Source organism: Callithrix jacchus, chromosome 14 (genome assembly GCF_049354715.1).
Source record: "Callithrix jacchus isolate 240 chromosome 14, calJac240_pri, whole genome shotgun sequence".
NCBI lineage: Eukaryota > Metazoa > Chordata > Mammalia > Primates > Cebidae > Callithrix > Callithrix jacchus.
In genome coordinates this window covers 94,082,722-94,105,982 of record NC_133515.1, presented here as the reverse complement: position 1 = coordinate 94,105,982, position 23,261 = coordinate 94,082,722, and the positions used below count along the sequence as shown (strand labels likewise).

The 23,261-nt window shown below is 35.2% G+C and overlaps 1 protein-coding gene across 2 annotated transcripts; it reads left to right on the top strand.

Annotated features, from left to right (window-relative positions):
* The first annotated feature begins 419 nt into the window (after nt 1–419).
* Nucleotides 420–23,058, top strand: TDRD15 (tudor domain containing 15). 2 transcript variants are annotated; one of them, XR_013526761.1, is made up of 4 exons: nt 420–568; nt 5,386–5,466; nt 12,503–12,588; nt 22,723–23,058. XR_013526761.1 is itself a non-coding variant. In XM_035273101.3 (4 exons), exon 4 carries the CDS (start codon nt 15,181–15,183, stop codon nt 21,394–21,396), a length of 6,216 nt encoding a protein of 2,071 aa, XP_035128992.2. In that variant the 5' UTR covers nt 420–568; nt 5,386–5,466; nt 12,503–12,588; nt 15,178–15,180; the 3' UTR covers nt 21,397–22,106. The 2 variants fall into 2 exon arrangements, 1 of the variants encoding a protein (XP_035128992.2); XM_035273101.3 differs by lacking the exon at nt 22,723–23,058 and adding an exon at nt 15,178–22,106.
* The last annotated feature ends 203 nt before the right edge of the window (nt 23,059–23,261 follow it).

The following is a 23,261-nucleotide window of genomic DNA, read 5'->3' as shown; positions in this document are numbered from 1 at the left end:
ATATCTGATTAGCTGGTGCTCAATAAATAGCCATTCCTTTTACTAATTCACTGGCGACGCCTGAGTTTCTATCCTGGTAGTTGCAAGATGGATCTGTCTGCATGATCTCCAATATTTATACAGCCGGAAGTGGGGTGACACCACCCCAGGGTGTCACACTCACATGACAAATTACATCCTCTCTACCACATTAACCCGTCCAGTGTCTCTCTATGGCCTCTGCCTGAGAGGCAAGGCTGGGAGGCTGCCCACCTGGAGCCTAACTCCAGCTTCATGAACTTCCAGTGGGCACCACGCCGGACCGACACAGCCTCCGCCCTCAGGAAGGCAGAGACAGCACCAGGCGGGAAGCTTTGCGCAGCTGCAGGCCTTCCCCCACCACACTGCCTTCAAGTCCGCACATGCTCCCTGGGGCCCCTGCGGAATTATGAGGGGTGGGAACTGGTCACGGCTTTGCCGCCATCTTGGGCTCTAGCGGTATTTTTCCAGCTGGGGAAGGACGGTCTGACCCGCAGCAGAGACTCTTAATAAACCCCGGCTCCGCTTATGTATGGTTAGCGTGCTCCAGGTACTACTGGTTTCCATTGTACTTTCCCACTTTTCTCCTCTGACCCACAGGGGCTTTGGCCTCCTAGGGTGGTGACTGCGATCTGAGGTCTGTTGTGGGGTCGTCAGCTGCTGTCTGTTCTCCCTGCGTCTAATGGCGGCGGCTCAGACTCAGCCCTTAGTCAAAAAGTGCAGTTATCATGGAGGGGAGCCCCCAGCATATGGGATCAATGATGGCTGATCCTAATGCCATGCTGTGTGTGAGTGTGAGAGAGATCCTAAGGCCAGGGTGCGTGTGAGTGTGAGATACCAAAACTAGGGTTGTGTGCAGAAGAGATCGCAATGCCAGGGTGTGATTGCGTGAGTGTGAGAGAGATCCTAATGCCAAAGTGTGCACGAGTGGTTGTGTGTGTGTGAGAGAGAGAGAGAGAGAGTTAGTGTAGTCCACAAGACATAAAGATAGTGAAGGTAATGAGGTGCTTTTCTGAAGAAATTTATTTTTGATGAGTCACTTAATTGAAGAAACTTATTTTTGATGAGTCAGTTGTACCACTTTAATAATACATTCATTTTTTTAACCTTTTGAAATTGACAAGGAATATAAGCTCTTTACAGCATGTGAGAGAAAACAGAGGGTCAAGTGAATTCTCTTTTACCCTCTGGAACTCTTTTTCCAGTTCCATCTCCTAATTTATTTGTTTGATATGTACCTGTGACACTTTCCTCTATTTATATATAAACACATATTCATGTATATACGTAAGATATCATTTTAGTATCTTTTTATATTACTCTGACAGTCATACTCCCAAATTAAATAGGTATTAAGACCTATTCATCAGAACCAAAAATTTTTTATTAGTAATTGCAAATATTAAAGTAGGTCCTCTATGAATTATTCTGTTCCTGCATTAATGAACATTCATGTTGTGCGTAAATGCCTGTTTGTGTGTGTATCTTATAGCTTTAGTGAAGTATATCTGACAAACTACACATATTTGAAGTGTACAATTTGATGATATTTGACACATGTATGCTCTATGGAAACCACTATAAAAAACATCATAAGCATATCCATCACCTTCAAAAGTTTCCTTTGGTCCCACTCCAATCCAAGCTCCCCTTCTACAAGTCAATCACTGATCTTTCTGTTACTGTAAATTAATTTGCATTTTCTAGGATTTTATACTAATGGATTCCTACAATGTGTATTCTTTTTGGGTTTCAGCATAATTATTTTGAGAATCATCCATGTTTTTATGAGTTTCATTGCTTAATTTCTTTTTATTGTTGGATAGTTTCCATTTTATGATGTACAACCATTGTATGGTTCCACTGTTTATTGTGTTGACAAACATTTGGGTTGTTTTGTTTTTGGGTCTTACAAGTAAACTTGCTGTGAACAGTCTCCTACAAGCTTTTGCATGGCTATATACTTTCATTTATCTTGAGTAAATACTTGGAAGTGGATTGACTGGATCGTGTGGAAGGTACATGATATATATTTAACTTTTAAAGAAACTTCCAAATTGTTCTCCAAAATGTTTGTACCGTTTTACAGTTCTTTCTGCAGTCTGTGGCCTTTCCAGTTACCCCATACCCTCAACGATGTTTGGCATGGTTGCCCTTTAATTTCAGTCATTCTAGTGGATGTTAAGTGTTATCTTAGTGCAATTTAATTTGCATTTACTTAGTGACAATTGATGTCTTTTTCAAGTGCTAATTTTTCATCTGTAAATCTTTGACAAAGTGGCTGCTAAATATTTTACCTATTTTTTTTTTTTTTTTTTTCTTATCAGGGAACAAAACAAAGTCCCTGATCTCATGGAACTTACATTCTAGATGTGGTATGAAATATTTGTCACTATCCCTTTTTACATACTCTCAGTTCTCTAATCTTCATATTTTTTTTTTAAAGAAGGGGAAAAAAAGAAAAAGAGGGAAAAAGGAATATTACTTCATTCCTAAAATGGGTTTCAATAATGGCCGATCAATATTTTGAGTGTTTAAAGTGGTTAATGCATATTTTATGTGTTTAAAATGGAGACCTCTATTGTGTTTATTTGTTCTGGCTCTGAGTTCAAGTCCTGGATATCGTTATCAATTTGTTGTCTCGTTGAATCTAAATCTCATTATGTGTCTTATGTATCTGGGTGTTAAGATCTCTTATTGTTACATTAATCCTTTTACCCTTGCATCCTTGTAGCTTTGAAATCTATTTTATTAAGTGTGAGAATTGCAATTCCTGCTTTTTATTTATTTATTTTTGCTCTCCATTTGGTTGGTGAGTTATTTTCCATCCCCTTGTTTTGAGTCTTTGTATATCTTCAGATATATCGTTAGATTTTGTGGATAATGTATATTTTGTGTGTTTAAAATGGAGAGCTCTATTGAGTTTATTTGTTCTGGATCTTAGTTCCAGTCCCGGGTATCGTTATCAATTTTTTGTCTCGTTGAATCTAAATCTCATTATGGGTCTTATGTATCTGGGTGTTAAGATCTCTTATTATTACATTAATCCTTTTACCCTTGTATCCTTGTAGCTTTGAAATCTATTTTGTCAAATGTGAAAATTGCAACTCCTGCTTCTTATTTATTTATTTTTGCTCTCCATTTGGTTGGTACGTTTTTGTTTTTTTTTTCCCCCAACCCTTTATTTTGAGTCTATGTATATCTTTGGATATACCGTTAGATTTTGTCTGTATCTTTTGATTGGGAGATTTGGTCGATTTAAATTTAGGGTTGCTGCCATTTGTTATTAACTGGCTATTTTGTCCTTTCATTGATAAAAATTCTTCTTTATGTTAATGCTCTTTACTTTTTGGTGTATTTTTAGAAAGGGTCATACTGGTTGTTCCTTTCTGTGTATAATGCTTCTTTTAGAAGTTCTTGTAAAGCAGGCCTGGTGGTAATAAAATCTCTGAGTACTTGCTTGTTCCTAAAAGATTTTATTTTTCCTTCAAATGTAAAGCTTAAATTGGCAGGATATGAAATTCTGGGCTGAAAGTTCTGTTGATTAAGTATATTGAATATCGGCCCCCACTCTCTTCTAGCTTGTAGGGTTTCCGTTGAGAGATCTGCTGTAAGCCTAATAGGCTTACCTTTATGGGTGACTTGATCTTTCTCTCTGGCTGCCCTTAATATTTTCTCCTTCGTTTCGATCTTGGTGAATCTAATGATTATGTGCCTTGGGGTTGGTCTTCTTGAGGAATATCTTTGTGGTGTTCTCTGTATTGCCTGGGGTTGAATAGTGTCCTGCTTTGCTAAATTAGGAAAATTTTCCTGGATAATGTCCTGGAGAGTATTTTCCAGCTTGACTTCATTCTCTCCGTCACATTCAGGTACACCAATCAAGCGTATATTAGGTCTTTTCACATAGTCCCATATTGCTTGGAGACTTTGCTCATTCCTTTTTATCCTTTTTTCTCTATTCTTGTCTTGTCGTTTTGTTTCATTAAGTTGGTCTTCTACCTCTGATACCCTTTCTTCTGCTTGATCCATTCAGCTGTTTAAGCTTGTACATATTTCACTAAGTTCTCGTGTTGTATTTTTCAACTCCATAAGTTCATTTGTATTCCTCTCTATATTGTCTATTCTTTTCAACATTTCATCTAACCTTTTTTCCAAGTTCTTAGTTTCTTTGCATTGGGTTAGAACAAGTTCCTTTAACTCCCAGAAGTTTCTTATCATCCACCTTTTAAAGCCTACTTCAGATAATGGAACACAGTCCTTTTCCATCAGGGCTTGTTCCGTTACTGATGAGTCCTCTTCCGTCAGGGCTTGTTCGGTTGCTGATGAGTCCTTTTCCATCAGGGCTTGTTCCGTTGCTGATGGGTTCTGATTTTGAGTATACTCGGCCTTCTTAGGCTGTCTTTTTCCCTTCATTGTAGATGAACCGCCTTTCTAATTAGTTTTCTGAGTTGACGTCCGACTTATTGATTCCCAGTGCTGGGATTCGAGCAACCCACTGTGGCGGCCTAAATAGCAGCGATAAGACTGATGGTGCTCTTCTGCCCGGGAATCTCTGGTCTGGCTTCCCTCTTGAGTCCGCAACAAGCGGCTCTGACTTCCCGGAGCTCCAAACTCCGGTCAGCAGGAGAAGCAGTCCCGTTGGCTCTGCATGAAGAGCTGCTGCGCCGAGACGCCGGCAAAACCGCTGCGGCGGCCACAAGAGTCGCGCTGGCGACCCGTGGGGCTCCTCCACTGGGAATCAGCTAATCGGTGAGTGACGAAAATTCGTCTAATGATGTGGCGGCGTCTCGTTCTCTGAGCTTTCACTGGGAGCTACAATCCTGAGCTGTTAGTGGTCGGCCATCTTGGATCAATCCTATTTTACCTATTTTTAAATTGGATTATCTTTTTACTATTGAGTTGTAAAAGTTCTTTATATATTTTAGAGACAGGTGCTAGACTTTATGTTTTCTAAGTATTTTCTCACTCTCTGTGGCTTGCCTTTTAGTTTTTTTATTGTGGCTTTGGAAGAGGAAAATATTTTAATTCTGATGAACTCTGATGTATTGATTTTTTTCCTCCTCTTTGGTAGTTAAATTTCTTGTGTCCTATTTAAGACATGTATGCCAAATCAAGGTACCTAATATTTTCTTTTTTTTTTTCTGAGAAGTTTTATATATTTAGTTCTTACATGTGGGTTTATAATCCATTTACAATTATTTTTTGTATATGGTCAGTTTTTTTTCTCTCTTTTAAGCATATGGCTGTCTGTTACAGCATCATTTGTTGTATTACTGACACCTTGGTTGAAAATAATTTATCTTTTATTGTTAAATGATTCACCTTATTTATCTGGGTCTTATTTCTGGATTCTCTAATCTGTTCCAGTGAATTGTGTTTCCACACCAGTACTACAGCAGTACCACAGTGTCTTGCGTGCTGTAACTTTTTAATTAGTCTTCAACTCAGGTAAGCATAAGTTCTCAAACTTAAATCTTTTCCAGAAGCTTATTTATTTATAACCTATTTAGATTGTTCTGTTCCTTTGCATTGTCATAAAAAGGTTAGAATCAGCATTTGAATTTCTACCAAAATTCATCCCAGGATTTTAACTGGGATTATGTCAGTTCTGTTGGTGACTTTGGGGAGAATTGATACCTTAACTTTAATTTATGTCATCTAATTTATCTCAGCAGTGTTTTATAGTTTTAATCAATAAACATCTTTCAGTATGTATTTTTATATTCATAAGGATAAATTATCAAGAATAATCTTGGTACCAAAAGATGTGAGGATTTTAATATTAATGGTACTGTCAGTTTACATGACAAAAATATAAGAATTTATTTTCTTACCTGGAACCTATGAACTTTCATTCTCTACATCTTCCACTTGTTCTGGGTATAATCATTCATATATGTTTTTTTCTAACATAGTACATGAAAGAGGAATTTTTATTTTTGTTTTACCCTTACTAGTGATATGGAACGTATTTTTTTATGTTAAGGATGCTTTTAATATATATTTCATGTTACAGTTTCTTTTGAAAAAACTCTGTCATTTGTCTATTTATACAATATTCTTTTCTGTATAGCAATTTTAGCAGATATGTACCTAACTGTGTTCTTCATTCTTTTTATGACTTTTGGGTTTCTATCTTTGATTGTCCACTTTATCCTAAAATATTTCAAATATTTTTCTAAATTTTCTTCTAACTTTATGGCATTTTGAAGAGTTTTGTCTCAGTTTTTTTCCTTCACTGTCAGAGAAGAAATATATGGTAATTTATAGAAAAATTAGAAGTGGAAAAATCAGAAAGAAGGAAAAAATCACTTTCCCTTAATATAATCCATGGGAAACAAGTGTTTTCTTAAAAAAGTTATGATTAGTATTTAGTTTTTGACAGAGTCTTGCTCTGTCAACGAAGCTGGAGTGCAATGGCATGATCGTGGCTCACGGCAACCTCTGTCCCCCAGGGTCAAACCATTCTCCCACCTTAGCCTCCTAAGTAGTTGGGACCACAGGTGCATGCCACCATGCCCCACTAATTTTTGTACTTATCACATTGTGTTTCTTCTTCAATAGTTGATGAAATTTGGGTAGTTTTTACTTTTAGCTATTAGGAATAATGCTACTAAGAATGGTTCTGTTCGTTTTTTTGTGGATACATGTTTCAGTTTTCTTTGGTATGTATCTGGTAATGGAATTGCTGTTTAACTTTCTGAGGAACCACCAAACTTTTCCAAAATTGCTGCACCGTTTTATAATACCTCCAGGATTGTAGGAGGGTTCTAATTTCTCTACATTCTTGCTAACACTTATAATTGTTCATTTTTAAAAATACAGCCATCCTAGTGTGTGTGAGGTGGCTTTTCATTGTAGCTTGCATTTTCCTAATGACTAATGATGTTTACTATCTCTTTTTATGCTTATTGGCCTTTTGCATATGTTTTTTTGAAGAAATATTTAGTCAAATCTTTTGCTCGTTTTAAGATTGCATTGTCTTTTTATTGTTAAGTTTGGGGTCTGTACATATATTGTGTATCAGGCCCCTTATGAGATAGATGATTTGCAGATATTTTCTGCCATTTTTGGGAATTGACTTTTCACTTTTCTGATGGGTCCTTTGGAGCACATTATTTTTTAAACTTTGATGGTCCAATTTATCTGTTTTTTGTCTTTTGTTGCTTGTGCTTTTGAAACCGTATTTAAGAATTTAAGAAGCCATTGTCTAATTAGGTTATTGTCTTGATATGTTTTTTGTTCCTTATAGCAATACCTGAAACTAGGTAATTTATAAAGAAAGGAATTTATTTCTTAAAGTTATTGAGGCTGAGAAGTCCAAGGTCAAGGGGCTGCATCTGGTGAGAGGCTTCTTGCTAGTGGGGACTCTGCAGGTCCTGAGGTGCTACAGGGCATCACATGGTCAGGGGGTGAGCATGCTAGTTCAGGTCCTTCTTCCTCTTCTTATAAAGCCACCAATGTCACTCCCTGGTAACCTGTTAGCCCATGAATGGATTAATTCATTCATAAGGACAGGACCTTCCTGACCTACTCACCCCTCTTAAATGCCCCACACCTCAATGATTAAGTTGCAGTGTGAGTTTTGGAGGGGACAAACATTTAAACCATAGTAGTCATGCAGATGTATTCCACATTTTTTAAGGAATTGACAGCCTTAGTTCTTACCCAAAGGTTTAAATCCATTTTCAGGTAGTTTATGTATAGATGCACCTCAACTTAGAATGAGATTACATCCTGATACACTCATTGTAAATTGAAAATACTGTAAGTTGAAGATAATGTTTAATGCTGGCAACAAAACAGATGGTCTGTGACTTACCATGGTTCGTAGTAGGATTTTCAACTTCACGATCGTATGGAAGCAATACACATTCAGTAGAAACTATACCTCCTTTTAAAGTTGTAAGGAGCGCTTAGATTTCTATGGGATTATATCCCCAAAAAATGTACTGTAAAGCTAAAAAATCTTAAGTCAAACCATTGTAAATCTCATGTATATTGTGTGAGGTCGGCGTCTAACTTCATTCTTTTGCCTGTGGGTATCCGTTTTTTTCAGGACTATTTATTGAAAATATTATTATTTTCCCATGAATAAACTTGGCATCTTGTTGATGTTTACCTTTTTCAGTGTGTTAATATTGACAGTAATGGTGCAAAAGTAATGGTAGATAAAACTGCTGGCACCTCCCTGTGAATCAAGGCAGCGATGGCACCAAACTATCAGTAGTTGTTGTATTATTTACTAGCAAACACTTGTAGTAAAGAAAAAGGTGCCAGTTTCACTTTAAAATGTCCTTGATCTAGCAGTAAAAATGAATGATATTAAAGCTTGACCCTTGAAAGTATGTCTTTTTAATATACCATGTGATGAAATGGGAGGTGCTCAAAGCACTTCTGTTGATAGTGAATTGTGCAGATCAACTCTTGGAAAAGCACTTGATGTAACTATTTGAGTTGCAAACCAGTGTAGCAAACTTAAGTCAGATTTGGATACTTCGAGCATTGAAGCAGGCTCTTCACTTCAAGGAAAATAACTGACGGTATTTGTAAATGATAAAATCCAAGTTTTAAGTAAAACCTGGAAAAAGTCGAGAAAAGGTATATCTGCCATTTTGAGTTTGATGGTGTGCCCAAATTTGATGACTTTTCTGATGAGATTGCCGGTGATACCAATCAGTTGTATTTGGGGATGTTGGGTAATATAATATGTCAACATATGGGAGATCTGTACAACTCAACCAATATTTTCAAATTAATCCATATGTTACCTTATAAAATCGTGCATATTTAAAAACTTCATTCAAAATACAAGATAGGTCAGTGGATTTTAAAATAACAATACAAAAAGTTCCCTTATAATTTTATATTCCACATTGTAAACTACGAAGAAACTACTACTCATTGAGTGTTTGTGCATATCAAAGAAAGTCTTCAGTTATATGAAAAAGCTTTTTTTTTTTTTTTGAGACGGAGTTTCGCTCTTGTTACCCAGGCTGGAGTGCAATGGCGCCATCTCGGCTCACCGCAACCTCCGCCTTCTGGGTTCAGGCAATTCTCCTGCCTCAGCCTCCTGAGCAGCTGGGATTACAGGCACGCGCCACCATGCCCAGCTAATTTTTTGTATTTTTAGTAGAGACGGGGTTTCACCATGTTGACCAGAATAGTCTCGATCTGTTGACCTCGTGATCCACCCGCCTCGGCCTCCCAAAGTGCTGGGATTACAGGCTTGAGCCACTGCGCCCGGCCTTGAAAAAGCTTTTAAAGTTGTCTCTTCTCCAACTGTGTATCTGTGTGTAACTAGATTTTCTTCACATCCTTCACCCAGGACAACCAATTGCAACAAATTGAATTTAGAAGCAGATATGAGAATCCAGCTTAATTTCTATTAAGCAGACATTAAAGAGATTTGTAAAAATTATAAAACCATGTCACCTTTCACTGACTTTTCAGTTTTAAGAAATATAACTATCTCTCATGAAAATATGTATATAGTGGGTTTAATATTTTTAAATGAATTAAGTCTATTTTAAATTTCTATTTTTGCTTCTAAAATGATAAATGTCACATAAATGAAAACTCTTTGAGATCTTCAATGATCTTTAGGACTATAAATGTGTCCTGAGAACAAAGATTTGAGAACCACTAATTTCATAGAACTTTTTTGTTGCTTCTGAGAGAGAGGTTAGGAAGGGGCTTAGGGAATATTAAGTTTGTGGGAAGGTTACAGTTTTAATTAGAGTGGTCAGGGCATGCTTCACCTAGAAGGGGATCTTCTGACCAAAGTTGGAGGAAGTGAGGAAGCAAGCTGTGCTCTGACAGTAGTTAAGCCCAAAGCCCAGAGGTGAAAAGATTCACAGAATGGCAGGGGAGGGATTGTAGCTTCACTGTAATAAGTGAGGGGAGTGTAATGGGAAGGAAATAAGGTAAAAGAAAATGTGAGGTCCTGGTGGTAGTTGTGGTGGTGGTGATGATTAGTTTTTTTGGACTTCATAAAGCCACTTTGATGGCTTTAATTTTCAGTCAGTGAAATTAAAAGTCACCGATTCTATTTTTCTCTCTTCGCATGTTCTATCTTATATTTTTTTAAGGATCCATCTGGTTACAATGCTAAGAACATTCACAGGTTGGGATAGGGTGGAGTTAAGTTTAAGACTAGTGAGGACGGTAGTATTACAGATGACAGAGGAACGTAGTTTAGATCAGGATTGTGGCAGCAGAGTTGGAAGTGTCAGATTTTTATATGTTGTGGGAATGAACCCAGTAGAATTTCCTGGAGGATTATATGTGGGATGATAGCGGAGTCATAGATGATGAAGATATTTGGCCTGAGAAAATCCTTCGTGTCATAAATTCAGTTGATCTTAATGTTGTTTATAGCTTTATTTTTTGCCTATAATTAACAAAATTAATATGTTAAAAAATTTTATGGCCTCTGGATTTCGTCTCCCAAAAGAAGTCTTCCTTAGTAAGAGTAGAAAATTATTGTATTTTCTTCTAATTCTTTTAGATAGTTTTAATAAATTAGTTTTTCTACCTATCTGGTGTTTACTTTTGCTCTCATTAAAGCAGAGTTTCTCAAACTCAGAACTATTGACACTTTGGGCTGAGTAATTCTTTGTTTGTGGAAGAACGTGCTCCTCTGTGCATTATAGGATATTCAGCGGCATCCCTGGCTTCTACCCACTAGATACTGGTAACACTCACTTCCTACCTCAGTTAAGACAACTAAATGTATCTCCAGATGCCCCCAAATATTTCCTTGGGGACACAATTACTCTCGGTTGTGAACTTCAGTAAGGAACGTTTAAAAAAATGAAGCCCTGATGTTTGAAGTGTGCATACTCAAATAGTATGCCCAGTTTTATTTTCATCACATTAGTGTCATTAACAACATGAATCTAGAAACTATTAGGAATATATGGAAGAGATGGGAAGAGGAAAACCAAAGCACAGATGCTTCAACTTGAATCAGTTGTTTGGAACATAGTAACCTTGCCAGCATACTGGCCAAAGTTCGAGCAGAATGATCTTAAATGTTGAAAAAGGAAGAATTAATAAGCAGATTTTGTCCCAGAATGATTCTTTGCTTGTTTGTATGTTTTTTTTTTGTATTTGTATGTTTCATGTTTATTTTGGTTCTTGTCCATAATTATATGATTTACTTGAAACAACAGTGTGAAGCAGTAGAAATAATGTACATGGTGAACTGGACTGATAAGCAGAAAACCTAATCAGAAACCTAAATCTCTTTTTAGATTTCAATTTTGATCAATTTTTGGTTTCAGTTGATCTTCCCTTCTATGGTCCGAAAAATGAAGAATCTTATTGTGAAGATCAATGAAACTAGTGTACTAAAACCTTTAAAAAATTTAAAGGATTATGAAGAGTTATTGATATAAGGAGCTATTATTTTACTTGCTTTAAGATTTTTGACAAAACCTATGATATTTAAAACTTAGAATTGTATTATAGTTCTATACTTGTACTTTGAAATACTGTAGTCACTAACCACATATTGCTGTTGAGCATTTGAAATGTGGTTAGTCCAAATTGAGATGTATGCTAAGTGTAAAATGTACACCATAGTTTGAAGAGTTAGTATTAAGAAAGAAATAAAATATCATCATAATAATTTTCTATTGATTACATGTTGAAATGATACTAGGATATATTAAGTTATAATAGATTATGAAAATTAATTTCATTTGTCTCATTTATTTCTTAATGGTGTTACTGGGTTACTTTATAGATATGGCTCAGTTGTGTTTCTAGTGGACTCTACTGGTCTAGACTTGTTTGATGTTAATTTGTAAAAGATAAACTCCAATGAGTGCCATTATCTGTAATATATGTTCTATAGAATCAGGGAATTTTAGTTTAAAAATGGTTTTCCCTATCAATTTTAATAGTGTTTGCAGATTGTATTTTCCTCAAACCTCAGGGGAACTGTGATGCTGTATATTTTTTATTTAGATTTAATTCAGGTGTTTGGGAACTTTGAATTTAAATTTGATTTTTTAAAACATAATTTTTATATAAAACATTCAGATATTATATACTAAATTTAAAAGCAGAGAAGAGGACTAGTTAGTGCCATTAGATTAACTCATTGATTATTTAAGTTGTGGCTCTCCCATATTTTTGTTTAACTCTTGGATTATCTATAATTTTGGAAGCAGGTAGACTGTTGCCCATGTCTGGGCCTGATTTTCCTGATACTGTGTTATCAAACATCATAAATCAAATTGTATCACAAAGCTGCTGTCAGCTTGTGTTTAATAGAATAACTTTATTAGTCTTATTTACTGACTTCACAATTAAATTTTGTAAACTTATGAAATTATTAGAACACAAATGAAGCCATTTTATAGGTACTTTGATTTTTCCAAAAAATACTTTTGCATTTACAATTTAAGAAGTATTTCTGCTGCAGAAAAATGGTTTGAAAAATCCTAATTTAATTAAACTTTTCATTTTACAGATTTAGAGTCTGATTCTGAGGAAAAATAGGTTCCCAAATTTTGTGCAATTAATTGAGTACCGATATCTGAATCCTGTGTATACAGTGTAAGTACTTTCTGTATTATAGTACTGTTCTAAGGATTATAATATTTGAGTAGAGGTTGGATCTAGAACATCTTACTTTAAATTGTGTCTCTAAAATAATATATTTGTTCATTGTGTAGAATCGTTTAGTTTTAAATTATGTATATATATTTTTTCCTGAATTTTCTTCCAGTTATTCTCATCTGGTCTTTAGATGCACAAGGGTAGGAACTTTACCATGGTACTGGGAACTGTTTTTATTATTCCTTTGAGTGAGCATTGTAGAGGCAGGTGAAAGACAGGCAGGTTGACTCACATCCACAGAATAGGCTATGCTGTCTACCCGATTAAGAATTTTTTTCATTGTGGGGCTCTTTGGTGAGTATCACATGGGACCTAAAATTTTCTCATGTGCCAATTCATAGAGTCTTATTCACATACCTCTTCTTCAGATTTCTTTTAAGTTTTCCAGTCTTGCTCCTACAGCATTCCTGATCATCCTGCAGAAACTATTAGCCATTGCATATTGATATGCATAGATTATTAACTCAGGCAATTTCTTCTTTAGGCAAAGTAGATGTAATGGTAGGTCTTTCTACTGTGAAGATTTTCTCTCATTTCTTAGTCTGCCATCCTACCAATTCTCCAGGAGGCCGTCTGTATTGTTTGAGGGAGGGATAGTGATATGGAAGAATAGGTTTCTGATAGTTTGAGTAACCTATTCAAAAACTTTCTTGCGCCTTTGGGCTTGCTTTGTCTTATATGTACTATATATACCACCTCCATTTAATGAAGAAGATCTCCTGGGTACATCTACTTTTTATACATAAAGAAGGAGGGTGTCATAGTTCCTGAAAGATGTATGTAAGTTATTTCTTTCCCATATACCCATATGAATGGTTACAGGGCCCTTTAGTGAATGCTGGGAAGACAATTTTGGTATAATCCAGTATAGGATTCTTTCTGGAGCGTACCTGGCTATCTCTTCATGTAAGAAATTAATGGGTCTATAAATGGAGTAAAGTGTGGGAATTGGGTGAAGGCTTGTGACTAAATAATGAAAACATTTAGACTTTGGTGAGACTTTCTATTCTGGTCCTACATACTCCTCTTTCATCTTTTTATCTTTTTCCTCTGAGCTTTGAGGTATTCTGTCAAAATTTTCTTCTAATTTATCTTTATTTTAGGTTTAATTTTCCCATTATAGTTTTAAATTTATCATGTGTGTATAGTTCATTCTAATCTCAGTTGTTGTATCTTCACCTTTTGACCTTTTTGATAACAGGACTTTGCTATTTCTTTCAGTACATCTGTTTCTGTGGAGTAGCATTTCCTTGATTTCTTTTAAGTGGCTCCCTCATTTTGTGGGGAAGGGCAGCTAGTGTTTTTCTTAATCATCCTTATAGAAATAAACTGATGCTTGTCAACTCTTAACTCAGTGTCAAGGAATAGTTGAGCTGTATTCTGTCACAGTAGATGATGGTTCTCGCCTGAAATTGGGAAATATTTATATTTTTTGAATATTTGCCTTATCATTTTTAGAAACCTAATCCTTAAATTAGCTATGATAGAAAATTTTGCCTCGATGCTAAAGATTCCTTTCCTTTTCCACTTATTGTGGCCAGTCATGCCAGTGATAAGGCATGGATGTACCTAACCTACTTGTCTTCTTTTTTTTTCCTTTCTTTTCATTAAAAAAAAATTTTTTTTTGAGACAGAGTCTTGCTCCGTTGGCCAGGCTGGAGTACAGTGGCATGATCTTGGCTCACTGCAACCTCTGTCCCCTGGGCTCAAGCAATTCTACCACAGCCTCCTGAGTAGCTGGGATTACAGGCATCTACCACCACACCCAGCTGATTTTTGTATTTTTAGTAGAGATGAGGTCTCACCATGTTGGTCAGGCTGGTCTTGAACTCTTGACCTCAAATAATCCATCTGCCTCAGCCTCCCAAAGTGCTGGGATTACAGGTGTGAGCCACCACACCCAGCCTACTTTAGTGTCATTCTATGCTTTACTTCCATTAGTGGTGTCCAGGTCTCAGCTGATTTCCCTCAAAGATAAATCCCAGAGTTGCATAATGATGCTGATAGAGCCCAAGTATTGTGAATTCACACAAAGTGGGGAGTGCAAACAATGTGCCCCTTTTTGGTTCACCATCTACCCTTCTAGCACTCACTTCTTTGAGTTATGGGTTGTGGGAAAGAGTTTACATGAGGGAAAATCGTTTTCTCACAGGAGGAGAAGGAGGTCCCTAGTGGGCTTAATTTGGCTCCTTTCCTTATACCACATCTGTCCAGTATCCAGTTGGAATTTGTTAAAGTTTCTGGAAAATAAAGGTTACTCTTCTCTGTTTTCCAGTGATGATACTCCATCTATTTAAAACATGTTTTAATAATTATTTCAATAAAAAATTTTAAAAGTGTAGAAAGCAGTGAATGGTTAGATTTTATTTTACCAGCATCTTGTTTGGTGTATATAATTTTTATTAACATGTTTAAATTTGGTAAAAATACAGGCATATAATTATTTTTAGGCTTATGTTTACATGCCAAACATAAAGCTAATTGCAGTTAATTTTGATAGCTAATGAGTAATTATTTGCTTTTTAGAAAATGGATTCTACATCTCTCTTACCAACATTTTTAGATGTGGATCTGACAATATCACATATTGAATGTCTTCCCAAGGATATTCTTGTGAAATTTCAAGGAATAAATAATAATCAATATGAGTTTGACTACCACGTATTGCAGAGGGAAATACAACATACGCCAAAAGTGAAAAGTAATGTTGAAATTGATGAATTTTGTTTGGTGGAAGAAAGAGTATCTGGAGAATGGCAGAGAGGAAGAGTCGTAGAAAAGAAAAATGAACTGTATACAGTGCTCCTCATAGATCGCGGAGAAGAACTAAGAGTTGCTGGTCCACAGATTGCTTCAGCCGGTAGCAATTTATTTGAGCTACCGCCACGGGTAGTATTTGGTATTTTTGCCAACATAGTACCAGTTGGGGAAAAATGGTCTCCTAAGGCTTTGAGTTATTTCAAGTCATTAGTAGGAATACAAGTAAAAGGTTATGTACAAGCTATTTTACCTCTTCAAATGTTTCTTTTTGAAGTGCCAAAAATTATATCTCAGGCCCTTGAGTTACAATTAGGAAGACTTGTTGATGGAGATTCATTTCGTCTTCTTGTGGAAATATTAAATGAATTCCCTCAGCAAATGCCAGATTTATTGCAACATAAAATACCTGAATTGTCATTAGGTAATAAAGATACTTCACTTGATATTCAACATGTTCTGGATAAGTTGCAGCGATCTTTATCAATAGGAAGTACTGAAAGTGTAAAGGTATCATCTGCATTGAGCCCAAGTAAATTTTATTGCCAGTTAGTAAAATGGACTCCAGAGCTAGAAAACTTGACAGCACATATGACTTTGCATTATGATACTGTGTGTCAAGAAACCAGTCCCACGTGTGATAATTTTGGACTACTTTGTGTTGCCAAAAGGCGAAATGGACAGTGGCATAGGGGAATTCTTCAGCAGCTCTTGTCCCGAGATCAAGTAAAAATTTGGTTTATGGATTATGGGAGTAGTGAGGCTATACCCTCACTTTATGTAAAAAAACTTAAACAGGATTTTATTTTAGTACCATTATTTTCATTTCCATGTTCTCTGACATGTTTGCACAATCCAGATAGAGATGCAAGAACATTTCAACTGCGTATATTTAAACAGGCCTTGTTAGGTCAAGTGGTATATGCACACATTGATTGGTTCAATAAGGATGAGCATTTGTATTATGTGACATTACAAAGTCAAGAGTCTACAGTTAATTCTAAGGGTCTGCTGAAGACTGTAGGCACACAAGTATTTTGTCCCATGTCTGATTCAAAAATCTCCAATATCTTGAGTGAGACAAGTGCATCTGATGTAAACAGCTTTGCAGTTGAGAGTTTTATGGGAAATATTGAATGGTCAGTAGAATCTTTAAATGAAAAAGGCATTTTAAAAGTAGGTTTTCCTGTTAAAACAGTAGAAATGGAGATAGAGGCTGCCTACATAGCTTTTATAGCATATGTATTAAACCCATCAAATTTTTGGGTACGTACTAATGACCATCAGAATGAATTTCAAGAAATAATGAAAAATATAAACAAATTTTATGATTTGTGTGAAAACGATGAAATGATTCTAAGAAAACCTGAACCTGGATTGTTTTGTTGTGCTAGATATAGCAAGGACAGACATTTTTATAGAGCTGTCATCACTGAAATTAATGGTTATAAGATTAATGTTTATTTTTTGGATTATGGTAATACTGATTCCATACCATTTTTTGATGTAAAAATTTTGCTTCCAGAATTTTGTGAGTTGCCTGCCTTAGCCATGTGCTGTTCACTTGCACATATATTTCCTCTTGAAGATTTATGGACTAAGGCTGCAATTGATTATTTTAAAAAATTAGTTTTGAACAAAGCAATTTTGCTTCAGGTTATAGCAAAAAAAGATGACAAGTACACTGTAAATATTCAAAGTGTTGAAGCCTCAGAAAATACTGACGTTATCTCTCTTATGTTACGTGCTGGATATGCAGAATATTGGCAAGTAGAACCAGAGTATTTTCCAAAATCTGTAAGTGAATATTCAATGTTAAATTCAAAATCTAAAAACAAAGTTAGTATTAAAAAAGTCATATCTGCCCTTCTTGAAGAACCTACATCTAAAAAGTACCATTCAGATAACCTGATAGAAAAAAACTTGTCTTTGCCAAAGTCCCCAGCTGTTAATTTCTCAGATTTAAAAAATCCTTTCACCTCGTCTGTGGGACCTCTGTCATCCCTGCCTTATAAAGAACATATTTTTAAGCCAGGAACAGTTCTTGAAGTTAAATGTTCTTATTATTATGGCCCAGGTGACTTTTCATGCCAGCTCCAATGTAAGTTAGAAGACCTAAAATTACTAATGGAGCAAATTCAGAATTATTATAGTATTCATTCTGATCCTTACGAGATTGGGCAGATTGCTTGTGTTGCTAAGTATTCTGGGAAGTGGTATAGAGCTGCTGTTTTGACTCAGCTATCAAAAGAAGTTGACATAGTATTTGTTGACTATGGTTACCAAGGAAGGTTTTTAATTAAAGATCTCTGTGCTATTAACCCACGTTTTCTTTTGTTAGAAGCTCAAGCCTTCAGATGTTGTCTTAACTATTTAGTTGAACCTGTGAGTTGTAAATTATTCAGTTGGACAAGAGAAGCATACAGAGACCTGCGGAATTTTATCTATTCATTTAGAGGATCATTGACTTGTATCATCTATGCCTTAGTTCTTCTGTATCCAAACCGTTTATATAACTTAGTGGATTTACAATCCTCATTTACTAGTGCAAAAGAATTTCTTATTAATAGTGGCTCTGCTCTGTACATCACATTATCTGAGCCATTTTCATCTTTAGTGCGTCTTTACAGTTACTGTTATTCTTCCTTTAATATAAAAATTGGAAGTGAAGAAGAAGTTTATATATCTCATATCTGTAGTCCCAAAAAGTTTTATTGCCAGCTTGGCAGAAATGACAAAGATCTAGAGATGATAGAAACAAAAATCACAGAGACTATTAACCTCAAAAATTGTCCGAAATATGATTCTAATAAAATGAGATTGTGCATATCTAAGTATGTAGAGGATGGTCTCTCATACAGAGCTTTAGCAATACCAACGGATTCATCATCTGAGTTTCTAGTCTACTTTGTAGACTTTGGAAATAAGCAATTAGTAGGAGAAAATATGTTGAGAGCCATTTCAGCTCAGTTTCCAGAGTTGTTGTTTACACCTATGCAAGCTATTAAGTGTTTTCTGTCAGATCTTAGAGATGTAGATATTCCAGCAGAAATCAGTAGTTGGTTTAAAGACAATTTCTTGGGAAAATCATTAAAGGCAGTAATATTGTCCAAGGAGTCAGATGGACAGCTTGGCATAGAATTGTATGATGGACCTCAATATATAAATGAGAAAATTAAAATGTTGCTTCATGCTTATGGAAAAAAACATGGTGACCAAGCATGCTGCATGGAAAAGCGTAATAAAATAAATGAGGATGAGAGATTTACTGCTGCTTTGAAAGGCAAAAAAGAAAACAACCATCACCATAATATGATAAATAAAACTAGTCTAGTAACATATTCTGAAAGAAAAGTAGATAAATTGATGCATCCCAAAAGTATATGTGCCAGGTTTTTAAAACCATCAGTTTGCTATAAAATAGAACCTGTGCCAAAAAACGAAATGAAGAATTATTTGAATGATGGACTTAAAGGTGTAAAAATTGTCTCTGGATCTGCACATATTCTTGAGAAAAGTGGTGTGGGCCAAAAATCAGTAAAGTTTGTATCACAGTCTTTTATCAGAGAGTTAAGTCAAGTAGCTTTACAAAACCCATATGACCTTATGAGGCCACAGATCAAAGACCTTCCTCAACCCCAAATTTATTTGAATGCCAAAGTTAAAGGGTATGTATCTAATATCCGTAATCCAGCAAGTTTCCATATTCAGCTTGCTGAGAATGAAAGTGTAATTATCAGACTTGCTGACACTCTAAATGCAAGAGCAAAGAGAGTTAAAGAGAGAAAATCAGTTAAACTTCTAGTGGGAGATCTTGTAGTAGCAGAATATTCTGGTGACAATTGTATTTACAGAGCAGTTATTAAGAAAATTTTGCCAGGAAATTCTTTTGAAGTAGAATTTATTGACTATGGTAACTCTGCAATAGTAAACACATCTAAAATATATGAACTTCACAGGGAATTTTTAACTGTTCCTCAGCTAGGAATCCATTCTTTTCTTAGTGGAGTAAAATGGAATGAGCTTGATGAAACATGGGACAACAAAACTGTGGATTATTTTACTTCAAAAGTACATGACAAAACAGTTTATTGTGAATTTCTGGAAAAGCATGATCAGAAATGGGAAGTAAATATGATCTGTGATGAAAGATGTGTCATTAGTGAACTACTGAAATGGAAGGCATGTTCAAAAGTACACAAGTCATCATTGCAAATACCTCAGGTTCTCTCTCAAAAGATGAGCCCAGGTGATGATAAAGACATGAAGAAAGGAAGATCAAATGAGTCTGAAGGTTCTGTGAATTTGAACCAACAGCTGTTTAAAATTCCTTTGGAAGAGTTCAAACCTGGACAGCTTGAAAAAGCTGAAATGCTTCATGTTTCAAAAAGTGGAAGATTTTATGTGACGTTATCCAAAAATAAAAAAATTTTATCAGATTTAATAGTATTAATTACTGAAGAAGAAAAAAATTCCCCCTTTTTATCAATGGAAAGTATTGAAAAAGGTTTAGAATGCTTGGCAAAATCGAAAAATACCTTGAAGTGGCATCGATCAAAAGTAGAAGAAAAGTATGTTGATGATAAAGTACTTGTTTTTTTAGTAGATTGTGGTATCTATGAAATAGTGCCTGTATGTAATACCAAGCTGCTTAGTAATGAAATAAGAAATATTCCTAGACAAGCCATACCTTGTAAATGGATGTGGTTTGAAAATTCTAAGAACATGTCATTTGAGTGCTTATTTGCTCATTTGGAAATAAATATCCTTTTCCTGAAATATTTAGATGCTGTTTGGGAAGTAGAGATTTTGGTAGATGACCTGTTACTTTTGGAATACTTACATCCGAATTCAGTTCCTATTGAAGAAAACAAACTTAGACCTGCAGAAATTGTTTACAGTATTGAATCTAAGACTTCTATATCATCATGTGCAATAAAATCGTTTACTTGGGCACAATTCCAAAATGATAGGCAGTATTCTGGTATTGCAACTTCTGTTTCTGATCCGTCAGACTTCTATATTCAGTTAGAAGATTTCTTTGATATAATGAAACATCTTTTTATGTTGCTTTCTGATCTACCAGAGACCTTACAAACATTGCCTCAAAAGTTCATAATTCCTGGTTCTAGTTGTTTGTTCAAATACAAATCGGAAGATCAGTGGAATAGAGCAGAAATTTCTGAAGTCTCACATCAGTCTTTACGTCTTTTGTTGATTGACTATGGATTTTCTTTTTATATACATTATTCAGAAATTATAAATCTTAAAGTTGTTCCTGAGGAAATTTTGAATTTGCCAAGGCTGAGTTATCCCTGTATTTTATGTGGTATCTTACCTGCTAAAGGGAAACATTGGAGTGAAGATGCCAAAAGCTTTCTTCGAGATTTCCTAAGTAAACCAGACTTAGTTTTTCAGTTTAGGGAACATAATTCTGAAAGAAAATGGAAAATAGATGTCATTCATGAGAAAAACAATTTGGCAGACATATTAGTTGCATCTGGTCTTGCGACTTATTCTAAAGATTCAGCTCGTCAGGAAATTGCTGCTACTGAATCTACTGGAATCCAATATAAATTACAGAGTAAGCCTATTTTCCCATTGTTAAATCAAAATTGTTGCAAAAAACAAAATGTGAATTTTACATATACTGAGAAACAGAAGTGTAAACAGAAATCTACAAAGAGGAAAGATGTTGATAAGAACCTCTGGAGGAAAATTCATATTAGTAAAAGATCACATTCTAGAAATTTGAGAAAGGAAGTTGATAGTGGAAAACATTTCCAGAGTACTGTTTTGTTTGATACCTGTACAACAACTTCATTTTGGGAACTGCCTGGTGGTTTGAACAATAGCACTTACGTTGAAGACATTTTTTTTGAAAAACTACCAGCTGAAGGAATACAGGAAAATAAGACAATGAATTTGAGAACATCAGTCAAAACATTGCATAATAAAGAAAAAATTATTTCAGAAGAAAAAACGTAAATAGACATTTTTCTAGTCAGTTTTTTTCTGTAGATTGTAATTTTTGATTCTTTAAAAGTTTTTTATATGCTAATATTATCCAGATTGAAAACATATTGCAGGAAAACTCACTAGAAAGTCTGAATAAATGGATGAACTGGAAGTGGCCACTATGATTATAAAATGTTGCTTCACTATCTTTACATTTTTGAATGGCAAAATTTTTAGAATGTAATGAAAGATTTTAACCACGCATGCATGTACGCACATATGACAGTTGACAATTTCAGGGATTTCATAAAACTTCTAAATGTCTGTCGATCTCGTGTTAATAAATCTTGCTATTGTTAGTTTTCTGGGCTCATTTTGAAGAATAATTTTTCTGTTACATATTGTTTTATATTGTATGACATATATCTTTAGGTTTTTTGAGTGTGTTTCTAGCATACTTCTAAACCAGATAATTTATAAATATATTGACTGTAGTGTATTTTCTCCTAAATCTCTTAAATGTCAAACTGATTGTATAATATTGTTAACATTTTAATATTTTGTGCATTATAGTATTGTCTGATTTTGCTTATGCACATTACATTCACTTTCTGTATGGATTAATTACGGAGGATTTTGTAAGCTGTAAAGAATGTTCCCTGGCAAATGTTGGTTTTCACTTTATTAATAAAATGTATATTATTCCACATTCTATAACTAAAGTCATAACAGGCTATGCTCTTTCAGTGAGTAGAAGTGTCTTGTTTTTATTGATGTAGTATCAGAAGGTATTTTAAAATTTTACCTGGATGTTCCATAGTGATTGATAAATGCTTTACAGTTGGCCCACTTTTCTATCTAATTTTCAAGTCTTTCCTGATAGCAGTAATGGTTATGGTAGCAATAGAAGCAGCTACCATATTTTGAATGCTTATGTTTCAGGCACTGTGCCAAGAATGTTATATAATTAACTCATGTAATGCTTGTCAGAACTCTATAAAGGATGTTGATATAAAGGTTTAGGAGCCTAATAACTAGTATTCCGCTTCTTTGAGTTTTAACCTGTGTTCAGATAAACTGCTTCAGAAGGAGAAAGATAATTGTTAAGCAAAATTTCACACTTAAACAAAATAAATAAAACCAAAAACAATATTGAAAGCTGTGGCTTATATTCATGGAAAAATTGGCTTACCAATAATGAAATAAGGAATTATTTAGACTTACACAGACAATTATAGGTGTAGACAACATAATCATCTTGGGGGGTGGGTATCCACCTAAAACAGCCTGAGGCCGGTGTCTCCAAAAGGAAGAGGAAGAAGACGCTAATCGAACATATGTCTTTCTCCTTCCAAGTGGACCAGTGAGATTGACCTTACTTCTGGAAGGCGGAACTGAGGAGAGCAAAGAGGCTAGGAGTATTATGCTAGGAGAGTGCCCGAACCGTGAACCTCCATATGGAAGGAAACATAAGGAATGGGAAAGAAGCAAAGAAGCATTCTCCTCCAAGCTGTTATCACCACTTTATGGATGAGTCTCAGGGAAATTAAATATCTTGCCTATGAATTTAAAGCTGGTAGGTAAGGAACTGAGATGTTAAACTCAGATTTCTCCGACCAGTTTCGGTTGTTATTTATTCTGTCTTTTGAAAAGTAAGCTTACTTGAGAAGAGTTTCCTATAAATGCTTGGCACCAAACCATATATTTTGGCTTTTATATCCTTTAATGTCCCTTTACCTGTGTATATGTCTACCTTTTTAAAATGTTTTTTCCATCAGATTTTTTTAAGAACCCACTTTGGGCCCTTGCTTCTATCTCATGGCACTCCTAACACACAGTGAATCACTAAGTGAGTTAAAGTGGCTGTTGTAAAAGCAGTTAGAAAACCAAACACT